General features: G+C 35.9%; 2 protein-coding genes across 2 annotated transcripts; both read left to right on the top strand.

The window, feature by feature from the left end:
- Window positions 1-1,335: 1,335 nt before the first annotated feature.
- Window positions 1,336-3,614, top strand: LOC105965402 (uncharacterized). Its single transcript, XM_088825552.1, has 3 exons — window positions 1,336-3,315; window positions 3,412-3,504; window positions 3,588-3,614. The coding sequence occupies exons 1-3, from the start codon at window positions 1,336-1,338 to the stop codon at window positions 3,612-3,614; spliced, it is 2,100 nt and encodes a 699-aa protein (XP_088681678.1).
- Window positions 3,615-7,113: 3,499 nt separating this feature from the next.
- Window positions 7,114-12,033, top strand: DIS1 (Actin-like ATPase superfamily protein). The gene is made up of 9 exons (XM_012990079.2): window positions 7,114-7,602; window positions 7,756-8,221; window positions 9,281-9,427; window positions 10,055-10,147; window positions 10,395-10,514; window positions 10,692-10,802; window positions 10,922-11,047; window positions 11,151-11,249; window positions 11,631-12,033. The coding sequence occupies exons 1-9, from the start codon at window positions 7,553-7,555 to the stop codon at window positions 11,709-11,711; spliced, it is 1,293 nt and encodes a 430-aa protein (XP_012845533.1). The 5' UTR covers window positions 7,114-7,552; the 3' UTR covers window positions 11,712-12,033.
- Window positions 12,034-12,116: the final 83 nt, after the last annotated feature.

A 12,116-nucleotide genomic window follows, 5' to 3' on the forward strand; every position in this document is an offset into this window, starting at 1 on the left:
AGGGTAAATTGCACTTTACCCCCCTGTGGTTTCAGGATTTGGCACTTCACCCCCCTGTCATATCAATTTAAGCACTTTACCCCCCTGGGGTTGACAAATTGTAGCGGCCGTCTATTTGAGTAACGGAAACTGGCTAATGTCTGAAATACCTTTTTATTTTCTGACTTTTTACAGGTGAAAACCACGATCCCCATTTACCCTATTCATTTTATTTCTCCCCAAATACAATTCTCAATTTCGTTCCCCTAAAATTCAGAATATTTTCGACAAATCTTGGACTGATTTGAACCAGTAGTTCACATAATTAGGATTCAAAGAGGATTACGACAATAGATGAACCAAGGCTTCGCATAAACTGGTTGTAGAGGAAGGGCGAAATTGCTATGGAAGATCCCATGTAAGTTTTTCACTTTAATCCTTTGTTTGTTGATTGTTCATTTGATTTATTTTGTTATTTCGTTAAATCTGGGGGATGCCAAAGTCTTCTTGTCCGAAATTTTACATTTTTTTGTAATATGGCTCAAAGCCCTAATTTTCAAAATAATCCAGTAAGATTTTGCCCTTATTTTATTGTTTCAATTGTTTCTTTCAATGTGTTTGGTTTGGTTTCTTTATTGTGTATTGTGGTCCCCTATTCAATTTTTTATTGATTATGAGAATGGTCCCCCATTTCTTATTCCTAAATTGTGACTTACTGTTCCCTAAAACAACAGTCTTTTGTTTCTTATTGTTCCATAAAATAATATTTTTATCTATTCTTTATTGATTGCAGAACCCCTGTTACTATAGAATTCCATTATGGGGGAAAATTTATGTGGAAACCTAGCATTAAGTATGTTGGAGGGAAAGTGGAGTTTGTAGAAGTTGAAGACAGAGGCATCTTGTGTTATTTGTATTTTCAGCAGCTATACCAAGCTCAATTGGGATTCAGGCATGAATGTTTGTTATACTACAGAGTGGCTGGGGAAACTTTGGATACAGGTTTATGTACATTGAAGGAGGATGCAGATGTTGCTGCTACGGTTAATGCTTATGAAGGACTGGATGTCATCTGTATGTTACAGAACAAGTTGAAAAAAAAGCTGAGCCAAATATTGAAGTGCAAGTGCAACCAGTTGTTGAACCAGTTCTTGAACCTTGGATAGAATTTGAAGACCTTATTGATGAAGTTTATGAAGAGCTTACTAGTGAGAAAGCAAAGTCTAGTCAAGTTGAAGAAAATCAGCAAACAGTGGGTGTAGAAAGTGAAGATGAAGAGTTGGAAGATGAAGATGATGAAGATAGACCACCATCTGTACACAATTCTGTTCCTAGCTGGTTTGTGATGGTTTAGAGATGCCAAATGATGACATCTTTGTGACAGAAAAAGCTCCAGCAGTTGAAAGTAAAGGTCCTGATGTGAATGTAGAAGAGTTGTGGTCTGATTGTGAAGATCCTGAAAATCCAGAAGAGTTGAGGAGTACTGATTCTGAAGGTGAAAAGTCTGATGAATTTAATGAGGTTACTGGTATGAAGAATCCAAATTTGTTTGTTGGACTAAAGTTTTCTACACCACAAGTATTTAGAAGAGCCATGATTAGATGGAATGTACTGAGAGGCCATGACATCACATACATAAAGAATGAGAACAAGAAGATTACTGCCAAGTGTAAGGAAGATTATGGATGGAGAATACATGCATCTCCTATTGGCAATACATCCACATTCCAGATCAAGACCTTCATATCAGAACACAAATGTAGGAGAAAACATGATAATCATCTAGTGAATTCCAGATACTTAGTTGAGGAGTATCTGGATGATTTGAGAGACAATGGAGAGATGAAAGTCAACTCAATGAAAAGAAAAGTAAGAAAGGATTTGAATGTAGAAGTTAGTAGGTGGCAGTGCTACAGAGCAAAGAACAAAGCAAAGAAGATTGTGAAGGGAGACATACAGAAACAATTTGCATTATTGAGAGATTACTGTGCAACTGTGCTTCACCATAATCCAAGAAGTTGCTTCAAGATTCAAACTACTGGTGAAGATGGTACTCAGCCTAGATTCTTAAGACTCTATGCTAGATTGGCTGCACAAAAGAGTGGATATCTGGCAGCATGTAGACCAATAGTAGGGTTGGATGGCTGTTTTCTCAAAGGAGCAGTTGGAGGTCAGCTTCTAAGTGCTATTTGCAGGGATGGAAATGACAATTTGTTTCCCCTTGCAGTAGTTGTGGTAGAATCTGAGTGCAAACAGACTTGGACATGGTTTCTAATTCAATTTCTTAGAGACATGGGGGAAGTTCAAGAAAGAGGATGGGTCTTCATTTCTGGCAGACAAAAAGGCCTAGTTGAGACCATGAATGAACTGATGCCAGGTGTTGAGCATAGATACTGCATTAGGCATATGTATGCCAACTTCAAACAGAAATACAAAGGGAAAGAGCTGAAAGATTTATTCTGGAAAGCAGCCTCCACAGCAAATTTGAATGACTGGAAGTACTATATGGATGAAATCAAGAAAGTTGATCCACCAACAGTTGTGAATGGTGAGGAAAGCAGCTGTGCATTTCAGTGGTTAATGAAAGCTAATCCTGAAAATTGGGCCAGATCACATTTCAGCCCAAGCGCAAAATGTGATATTCTTGTCAACAACATGAATGAAAGCTGGAACAACTACATTATTGATGCCAGAGATATGCACATCATCTCAATGCTGGAGTGGATCAGAAAATCTTTAATGGTCAGGTTTCAAGTTAAGAGAACTGGTATGCTGAAGCATGAGGGAAAAATTGGTCCAAATATTTTCAAGAAATTGGAGAGAATTAAACAAGCAAGTGCTAATTGCTTTCCCACTTGGTCTGGAGGAATGGTGTTTGAGGTGGAGTGTCATGAGGGGCCTAATATTAGGCAATGCTCTGTCAATCTTGAAACAAGAACATGTACATGTAGGATGTGGGATGTGAGTGGGATTCCTTGCAAGCATGCAGTTATTGCTATCTATCTTAACAAGCATCAACCAGAGGATTATGTGCATTCTTGTTACACTAGAGATGCTTACCTGGCCACTTACAACTTTCAAGTCTTTCCAGTTCCAGGGGAGCATGACTATTTGAAGTCTGGGCTGCCACAACTACTGCCTCCAGTTATCAAAAAACAAGCTCGAAGGCCAAAAAAGAAAAGAAACAAGACAGCTGATGAACAAGAAACTAGAAAAGCTGATCCAACCAATGTTTCAAGAAGGAATTTGCCAGTGACATGTGCTAGGTGCTTGAAGGTTGGTCACAATAAAAGAGGATGCAAGGGAGAAATGCATCCTAATTCTAAGCTGCATAAGGTAATTTTTCTATTATTTCTATTTTATTTTATTTATTTATTTTAGTTCTATATTACTTTTATATGTTTAATTGAGTTTTGTATTCATTGATTGCAGCCAAAAAATACACAGACTCCTAGAGTTAATAAGATGTCAGTTCCTAGAAAAGCACCCCCTCAAAAGGGAGAAATTTTTCAGACTCCTTTTCAGGTATTTTATGTTAATTTTTCCAGCATTTAAATTTCAGCTACTATCTTTGACCAATTTAATGTGTTTGTTGTATTTTATGTTAGCATTTAAATCTCAGCTACTATCTTTGACCAATTTAATTTGTTTGTTTTAGAATTCATTTGCACCAAGTCCTTCAATGCAACAGTCATCTGTACCTAATTCAAGTTCCTCTCAACAACCTCATGTTTCTCAATCCACTTTTGAGGTTAGTTTACTCAGTTTTTTGAATACTTGCATTTTTTTGAATTAAATCTGACTTTAACTTCTTTTCTTTCATAGAATCCATTCTCTCAAAAGCCTGCTTCACAGCCAGCACTATTACATGGCCCTAATGGTGCATTATTCCAAAGATCAAAGACAACTAGAGTTGGTGGAAGCAAAAGAACAGCTGTTGGTGGAAAAAAAAAGAAAAACACAAGAGACAGTGAAGAAGAGACCAGTTTGGATGCCCTGATTTTTTTATGAAGCTTTTTTGGTGATTTTTTTGGGTTTTTTTTTTTGTCTAAAACAGAGCTAGTTTTATTTTTGAATAATGCATTTTCTCTTTTTTGTGGTCTGTATTGGCTAAAACAGAGCCATTATTTTTCAACAGTGCATTTCTCTTTTTTGTGGTATGTATTGGCTAAAACATAGCCATTCTTTTGAACTTGCATTTGCACTGTTATTTTGTGTTATGTATTTAAAACAGAGCAATTTCAAGCCTATATGTTCACATTTCACAGCATATATATTTCAAAGCATTTCATTGATAAAAATTGGTACTACTTGCCATTAATAATAGTTTACATTTCAAAGCTTACAAACAAGAATACCAACTGTAATGAAAAACAAAAAAAGACATCCAAACAACACTTGCTTCATCATTTCTTGTTTAGCTTCAACAACTTCAACCCTTGTCTTTATGGCAACAATCATTTGCTCAAATTCATCTCCTGCCCTTGATGTTGTTGTTGCAGTTGGGTTGCCAATGATAATTGGGTTGCCACTGAGTGCATAGAGATTGCATCATCCTTGAAAACCACAAGTTACATTAGGGCATACAAAATACAATCGCCCCTTAGAGGGCTTACCCTCTGTTTCCACAATTTTTATGAGTGTTTTTTGGCCACACCTAAAACATACCTTCCCGTTGTAGCGAATATCAATATTTTGAGGCTCTCCAAACCTGCTGCTGCTTGAAGAAGACATGGGGAAACAAAAATAAAAATAAGGGTAAATTACAAACACCCCCCTGAGGTATGGTCAAATCACAAAAATCCCCCTCTTGTTTGGATAATTACATCTACCCCCCTCAACTATGATTTTTTCTTAGACCTCCACCTCTATGGTGCCAAATTCAACATAGTCATCTAGATTCCGTGAAATGTGATCTAGTTTGTACTCTTTTTGTGTAAAAAATACAGTTTCCGATGCACCACAAACTGATATATACAAGCTAAAAATCACATATTATGATCATCTTGCTTCATAATGTAGAGTTTGAATGGGATAAAACGGGTACAAAAGTGATAATATTCCATATAATCTCGAAGATTCCACTAAATTTGATGAGTTGATGGGGGTGGTTGTAATTATTCAAACAAGAGGGGTATTTTTGTAATTTGACCATACCTCAGGGGGTGTTTGTAATTTACCCTAAAAATAAAGAAAGAAGTGGAGAAGAAGGCTTTGGAAATGAGGAAGTGGAAGGGGTTTATATTAAATGAAAAAGGGGTAAGATGGGTATATACAAAAAAAATCAGCTGAGAAAATCTCAACCACGCCATTTTAGGGCGAGTGAAGCACACTTGCGGTTAACTTTAACGGAATAACAGACGGCCGCTACAATTTGTCAACCCCAGGGGGGTAAAGTGCTTAAATTGATATGACAGGGGGTGAAGTGCCAAACCCTGAAACCACAGGGGGGTAAAGTGCAATTTACCCAAAATTATACTCTAAGTTTCTGCCCTAATCTACTCCTCTCAGAATTCACACACATTCTAATTCATACAACCAAAATTGAAAGGGAAAATAATAGGCATCTAGATCAGAGTTTTTTCAAGGTAATATTTTTTTTAATCACCCAGGGGAGTTGATTGAGAGAAAAAAAAAAAAAAAAAAAAACTAGCTATACCTTAAATAGCCGATTTTCCCAATTGTTCTTGATGTTTGCCCAATCGTCGATGCCGCTTCTTCAAATTGCAGCTGCCCATTTGCTCTATCTTCGATGTTGCTACCGCTTCATCAAATTGCTGTTGTCCATTTGCCCAATCGTTGTTACCGCTGTTGCTTCGCCAAATTATCTTTGCAAAACTGGTGGTCGACATGATGCTGCAAACCTTTTCGGTATGCGGTAGTGGAAATTGGAAAGGACGATGGTGTGTGAAAATTGAAAACCCTAATAGCCCTGTTCTTTTGTTCTCCTTTCCCAATTGAAATGCCCAGGTTTTAAATCTTAAGTTTGCCTAAATTAATGTAAAAACAAAAATAGAAAAATCTTGTAACAAGTTTATATTTGTCACAAAAGTATATTCTTTTTGTGACAATATTATATTATTAGTAATGAATGTTATTTTTTGTCACGAAAAAGAATTCTTTTGGTAACGATTATTCATTTTATGTAACTACGCTTGCTTGTTGTTACCGAAAACTGGACCTTTTGTAACGAAAATACTCTTTTTGTAACAAATATCTCGCTTCGTTAGCAGAAATTGAATTTTGCGTGACAATATCCGGCTTTCGTTACAAGAAATCATTTCTTGTGACAAATAATCCAATCGTAGCTTTGTTTTATTATTTAAAACATTTTTTTTGTAGTGGATTAATTTATATTAATAAAAAGAGAATCATTTATTTTGTGGATATAACTTGAATTTATAAATATATTTAAATAATCATAATCTACATGCATTCTCTATCAAAAAAATTATTTATATTTTTTATGATCTCAAGTTAATAGTTAAAGAACTAATTCAATTATATACATTTTTCTAGTATTTGCTAATTTATTTATAGATTATTACAAATAATTATAAAAATATAATGTTTCATCTAACAATAAGTCAATAATAGATTCCGTTAAAGTTAACTAAAACTATATATCGAGGGACTATACTGAGATAAATCGTAGAGTTGAAGGATTATAATGAGACAACAGAGACACGAGGGACTAAATACTAAAATGAGGGATTAATAGTGAAATTAGGCTTACAAAATATAAAATAATTTTATTAAACATATTATTTTTTATTTGTTCAGTATAACTAGATCGGAAAAATTCAGTTTTCACCCTTCAAGTTTGAATTAATTTCACAATTGGTACCTCATGTATACAAAAAAACATATTTGGTCCCTCGTATTTGAATAATTTAACACGTTTGGTCATTTCCGTCAATTTACCGTTAGTTCTTCAATTAAAACAGCGATGGGCACACACATGATTCCGCTAGTACTAACGGAAAATTGAAAGAAATGACTAAAAATGTTAAATTTTGGAAACATCATTACATCAGGGACCAATTTTTCATTTTTTTTGTGAACATGGGGTAAAATTAAAATTAGTGCAAATTTGAGAGGCACAAATTGTAATTTTCCCTAATTAGATCTATTGTCTCTTGTTCAGCTAGTCACCCCTGCAATCAGATCCAATTGCCGAACTTCAAAGAGCGTTGAACTGATTATCTGTTTCTTTCCCCAAACCTAAATAAACAAAAATTAGTACATTAAAAAAAATTGAAAAAAAAACCCACACCAAATTCAATCAACATTGAAGCTTTTCCTTGTTTGATTGCTGAGAAGAGAATAAGAATCAAGAAAACAACCCCACCCTGGAATCATCGTCGTCTATACTTAGTTTCAGTTTGGGTGATGACGAAGTTGACGACTCAACGGTGAAATGGGTGGAATCAAACCCTTCACCACCACCGTTGATTGGTCAGCCTCACCTTCCCCGGAACGCCGTCGTATGAATTTCAACGAACATGATCGCCGTTTTTCTTAAAACCCTCGAAAAATCTCAGCTGCGGATTTATCTTCTTCTTTCTTACTCATGGACCCTACCACTTCTCGCCCCGCCGTAGTAATCGATAACGGCACTGGGTAATTGCTCTCCCTTTTCTGATATTTGATATTTGCAGTTAAAGTGTTTGATTAAATGCTTCACTGAAGTTTTGTTTGTATGTCTGAATTTGTATGTGCGCTTGTTGGGATGGGTTTTGTGAAAGGTTTAATTTTTTTAATCTGGGTTTCTAGGTATACGAAGATGGGTTTTGCTGGAAATGTCGAACCTTGTTTTATAGTCCCCACTGTAGTAGCAGTAAACGAATCATTTGTCAACCAGCCGCGATCAAGTTCTTCGAAAGGCAGCAATTGGTTGTCCCAGCATAGTGCGGGGGTGATGGCGGATCTGGATTTTTATATAGGAGAAGAGGCATTGGCTAGATCTAAATCTAGTAGCACATATAACTTGAGCTATCCAATTAAACATGGCCAGGTCGATAATTGGGATGCAATGGAGCGATTCTGGCAGCAGTGCATATTTAATTACCTGCGCTGTGATCCGGAGGATCATTACTTTTTGTTGACTGAGAGTCCATTGACCCCACCTGAGAGCCGAGAGTATACCGGCGAGATAATGTTTGAGACGTTTAATGTTCCAGGGCTTTATATTGGTGTGCAGCCTGTTCTTGCTTTGGCTGCTGGGTACACAACATCCAAGGTTGGTATTTGATTCAGTAGTTCTCTCGTATAAAACATTTTGGCTTATTTCCTGAAATCTTGTGATTGGTTTCTGGGAATTCTCAATACCTATTTGATAAGTCAATTGAGTCATTTTTACAGATTTGTGGTGTAATTTGATCCGATGAATGCTTTCAGAGTGCCCTGTAGTTGTTAATTGTTGACAATTTCTCTTGGAAATTTGTTGTATGTGGATTACAGAAGGGATTTTTTAAACTGGATTCTGGATTTACCTGCAGCTGCAAGCGATGCAGTTCGCTATATCAATTGAGTCTGTGTTTTGCAATTGAAAAAAGTAGTGCCCAATGAACTTCCTGAGTGTTTTGGTCTTCTAACTGGTCCAATTTCTAAGAACAGAGGTGGGTAAGTGGTTATGTGAAATTAGAATTGATGAATTTTGACATGGATAATGTTTAGATGGAAGATAGATGTAATGAGTTGGATAATGCATAGTTAAAGAGGGTGGTTATCAGTCAAGTGGTATTATGTTGTAGCAATTCAGAAAGATTGACACTGGTAACTGAAAAAGATAATATTTATCAAATCAAAATAGTGCTAAAGAAATGTAGAACTGATTTCAACTCCTCCCGGTCTGTCTCCTCATTTTTCTCAGATAAAACCTAGAAGATCCCTTTTACCTAGTTAATTGGAAATAGACTACTTATGGATTTATATGTGTTGGCGTGTGTACAATGTATAAGTTTGAATTTTTGCACTGTCCACCTACTTGTTTATTTGGAGATACCGCCTAATCTGCAAGATTCGAGTCTTTAAACTCTCACATTTGGTTTGATGTTTCTCATAATTCTAGCTTCTTGAGAAGTGAGATGAAGCGATATAAGTGAATTCTTCGTTGAGGAGCTGAAATTATAATATATTGGCTATTGCAACGCTAAATGTCCAGTTGATGTAGAGTTAGATAAGCATGGGAGATAATAAAATGAACTACTTATCATTCACCTAGACATAACTGCTCCAAAAAATAACTGAATGTTGATTAACTCTTCTTTTTCATGTATTTCCCAACACTTCTTCATAGTGTGAGATGACAGGAGTTGTTGTGGACGTGGGGGATGGAGCTACTCATGTCGTGCCCGTTGCCGAGGGTTATGTTATCGGGAGCAGCATTAAGTCAATTCCAATTGCAGGAGAAGATGTCACTCTCTTCATCCAGCAGCTCATGCGAGTATGTTTTCTTCAATATTTGATTCCTTCTAGGCCCTGCTTCTTGTCAAATAAATTTTCTTGGTGATCCTGGAGAAGAGAAGATCATTTATCTTTTGTTGAATATTATATTTTTTCCGTTTCCTCATAGTTCATGATGTGGGCAGATGATGTGTTGTGCGTATTCTTTTTATCATGGTACCAGAACTTGGATCATTGCTTAGCTGCCTAATTTTCAGGCTTTCTGTTCTGTGAATGTTTAAAATGTTGAACCCAAAGTCTTTTAGGCCGCATTATATATGTTAATAAGTTTGAAGCCAAACAGGGAATAATCCATGTTATGAATAGTGTAAATAATGCCCTTCTGTTGTTATTCCTTAATTAGCTCCGTTTGGTTACTTCTTAGGAACTATCTTGAAGAATATGGGGACCTCGTATTTTACGGACTTTATGGGTGTTTGTTCTCCCTTATTCTTTAATATGAAGGTTGTGTTGTTGTAATAGTACTAAGCACCAAGTTGGCTGGTTAAGCTGGGATATAGTGGTTTTCTTTTGTTCTGTTGAGAATGCTGTCTGAATTAGTTATCCTTACACCATACCCTTTTTTGTAGTGTTTATATTGCTGTCCTTCTGATATTGTTACGTGCAGGAAAGAGGAGAGCTTGTTCCACCTGAGGACTCCTTTGAAGTAGCCCGGAAAGTGAAGGAAATGTATTGCTACACATGCTCTGACATTGTAAAGGTATAGTATAGACAGACAGCTGCCTTCAGATTTATTCCCACTTAACCCCATAAAGGATACGATTTGGTCCTTGCTAATCGTGCGTTGGCAATTTCCGAAATAGCAAAAATAGCAGAAGTTTGCATTTCTCTTTCCAAATAAATGAGAACATATAAAAGTTCACTTGATTGTATCTCTGCTGTTCGCATCTCTTAAAGATAAGATAATTTTCTCGCATTAACTTGTGTATATTCTTCGACAAGTTCAGGAGTTCAATAAGCATGACAAAGAGCCTTCAAAGTATGTTAAGCAGTGGAGAGGTACTAAGCCAAAGACAGGAGCACCGTATTCTTGTGATATAGGCTACGAACGGTTCCTTGGCCCCGAGGTTTGCTTCGGTCACTGCCTTAAAGCTCGACTAACCTAGCACGCAAACATATTTTAGTATACGTTGCTATTTCAGTATGCCTGATAATCACTATTGCCAGAGTAGTAAACCAGTGCAAAAGATTTCATCGAGATAACTTGAACATATCTGAAAAGGTTCCTTCACCTGCTTGTGCAGGTCTTCTTCAACCCTGAAATATATAGTACCGATTTTAGTACCCCTTTACCTGATGTGATCGACAAATGTATTCAATCGGCACCAATAGATACAAGAAGAGCGTTGTACAAGGTGACACACACTATCTGTTTGAGTCGAGTGTTTTTTTTTTCATTTTTTTTATTAACAATTCCATTCTTAGTTTTATTGCTTTACGATAACAGAAGTAGTGATGATCTGATATTTTGCAGAATGTTGTCTTATCTGGAGGATCAACCATGTTCAAAGACTTCCATAGAAGGTTACAACGGGATGTAAAAAAGATTGTTGATGCTCGAGTTCTTGCTTCAGAGACTCGGCTTGGAGGAGAAGTAAAAGTAAGCTATTAATTAGGCTACTTTATTATTATCATACTTTATTAACAATTGACGTAGTTATCCACCTGTTATAAATATTGACCGCTGCAAGTAATCTCTTCAGTCCCAACCCGTGGAAGTAAATGTAGTCAGCCATCCAATCCAGAGATATGCTGTTTGGTTCGGCGGCTCGGTGCTTGCATCCACTCCCGAGTTTTTTACGGTATATGATTGCTACTTAAACTATGATATTTCAAAGTTAACTTTTTGTAAACTGCAATATTATAAAATGTGGTATTGTGTAATATGTTTTTATTACGCATTATCGATGATTATTAAATCGTATTTGACAAGAAAAGCCCGTATTAGTTAATATTTTATTGAAATTAACAAGGACACAAATATATATTTATAATTTCCCTACATTTAAATAATTGTGATACACTGCACATCCCACATTTTGTGACCTTTCTTGTTTATTAATGAAATTCGGTTTGGGAGTTCAATAAATAGAAAAAGTGTTATTATAAATTTGGTATCGGACTTCGTTACTCTTTGTATGCAACTCTTTATTAATTAATTTTTTTTTTGTTGCTCCATTCAGGCATGCCATACAAAAGCCGAGTACGAGGAATGTGGAGCAAGTATATGCCGCACAAACCCGGTTTTCAAAGGGATGTATTGATTTGAAGGACAATCGAACTAATAAGAAAAAAAAGAAAGTATTTTTTTCACAACGGCGAGCATTGAAAGCGGTGATTTTTCTCATGTATTCATTACAGGTTCGGGTCACAATGTAATGTACATTTTCAGACAATAGTGTAACAAATGGAGGTGTTCTTGTATTCTTTCACTAGGAAGTAACAATTCTTTTTTGAGGAAAAAAAATGTCTGGAAAAGGTAATCTCAGTTTATAGATTTTTAGTATTTGTTTGGATTTGATGCAACTACAACAAAATTACCATACCTTCTTATAATGTTGATTTGTTCCTATTCTTTTTTTTTCTCTAGAATTTCTTTTTTATTTTTCGAACGCCATTCGCAATTCTTAATTTTCTTAATTAGAGTTTTTGGTTGAATTCCGTTATTG

This window comes from Erythranthe guttata, chromosome 11 (assembly GCF_056151865.1).
Source record: "Erythranthe guttata isolate IM_541 chromosome 11, IM_541, whole genome shotgun sequence".
Lineage (NCBI taxonomy): Eukaryota > Viridiplantae > Streptophyta > Magnoliopsida > Lamiales > Phrymaceae > Erythranthe > Erythranthe guttata.

Bases quoted from the DNA above. Each gene is read 5' to 3' on its own strand.
- DIS1 (XM_012990079.2), top strand. From the start codon at position 7,553: ATGGACCCTACCACTTCTCGCCCCGCCGTAGTAATCGATAACGGCACT. The intron at 10,803-10,921 runs GTGACACACACT...GATATTTTGCAG, and splicing joins CAAGAAGAGCGTTGTACAAG to AATGTTGTCTTATCTGGAGG. The intron at 11,048-11,150 runs GTAAGCTATTAA...TAATCTCTTCAG, and splicing joins GGCTTGGAGGAGAAGTAAAA to TCCCAACCCGTGGAAGTAAA.
- LOC105965402 (XM_088825552.1), top strand. From the start codon at position 1,336: ATGCCAAATGATGACATCTTTGTGACAGAAAAAGCTCCAGCAGTTGAA. The intron at 3,316-3,411 runs GTAATTTTTCTA...CATTGATTGCAG, and splicing joins CTAATTCTAAGCTGCATAAG to CCAAAAAATACACAGACTCC. The intron at 3,505-3,587 runs GTATTTTATGTT...ATTTTATGTTAG, and splicing joins TTTTTCAGACTCCTTTTCAG to CATTTAAATCTCAGCTACTA.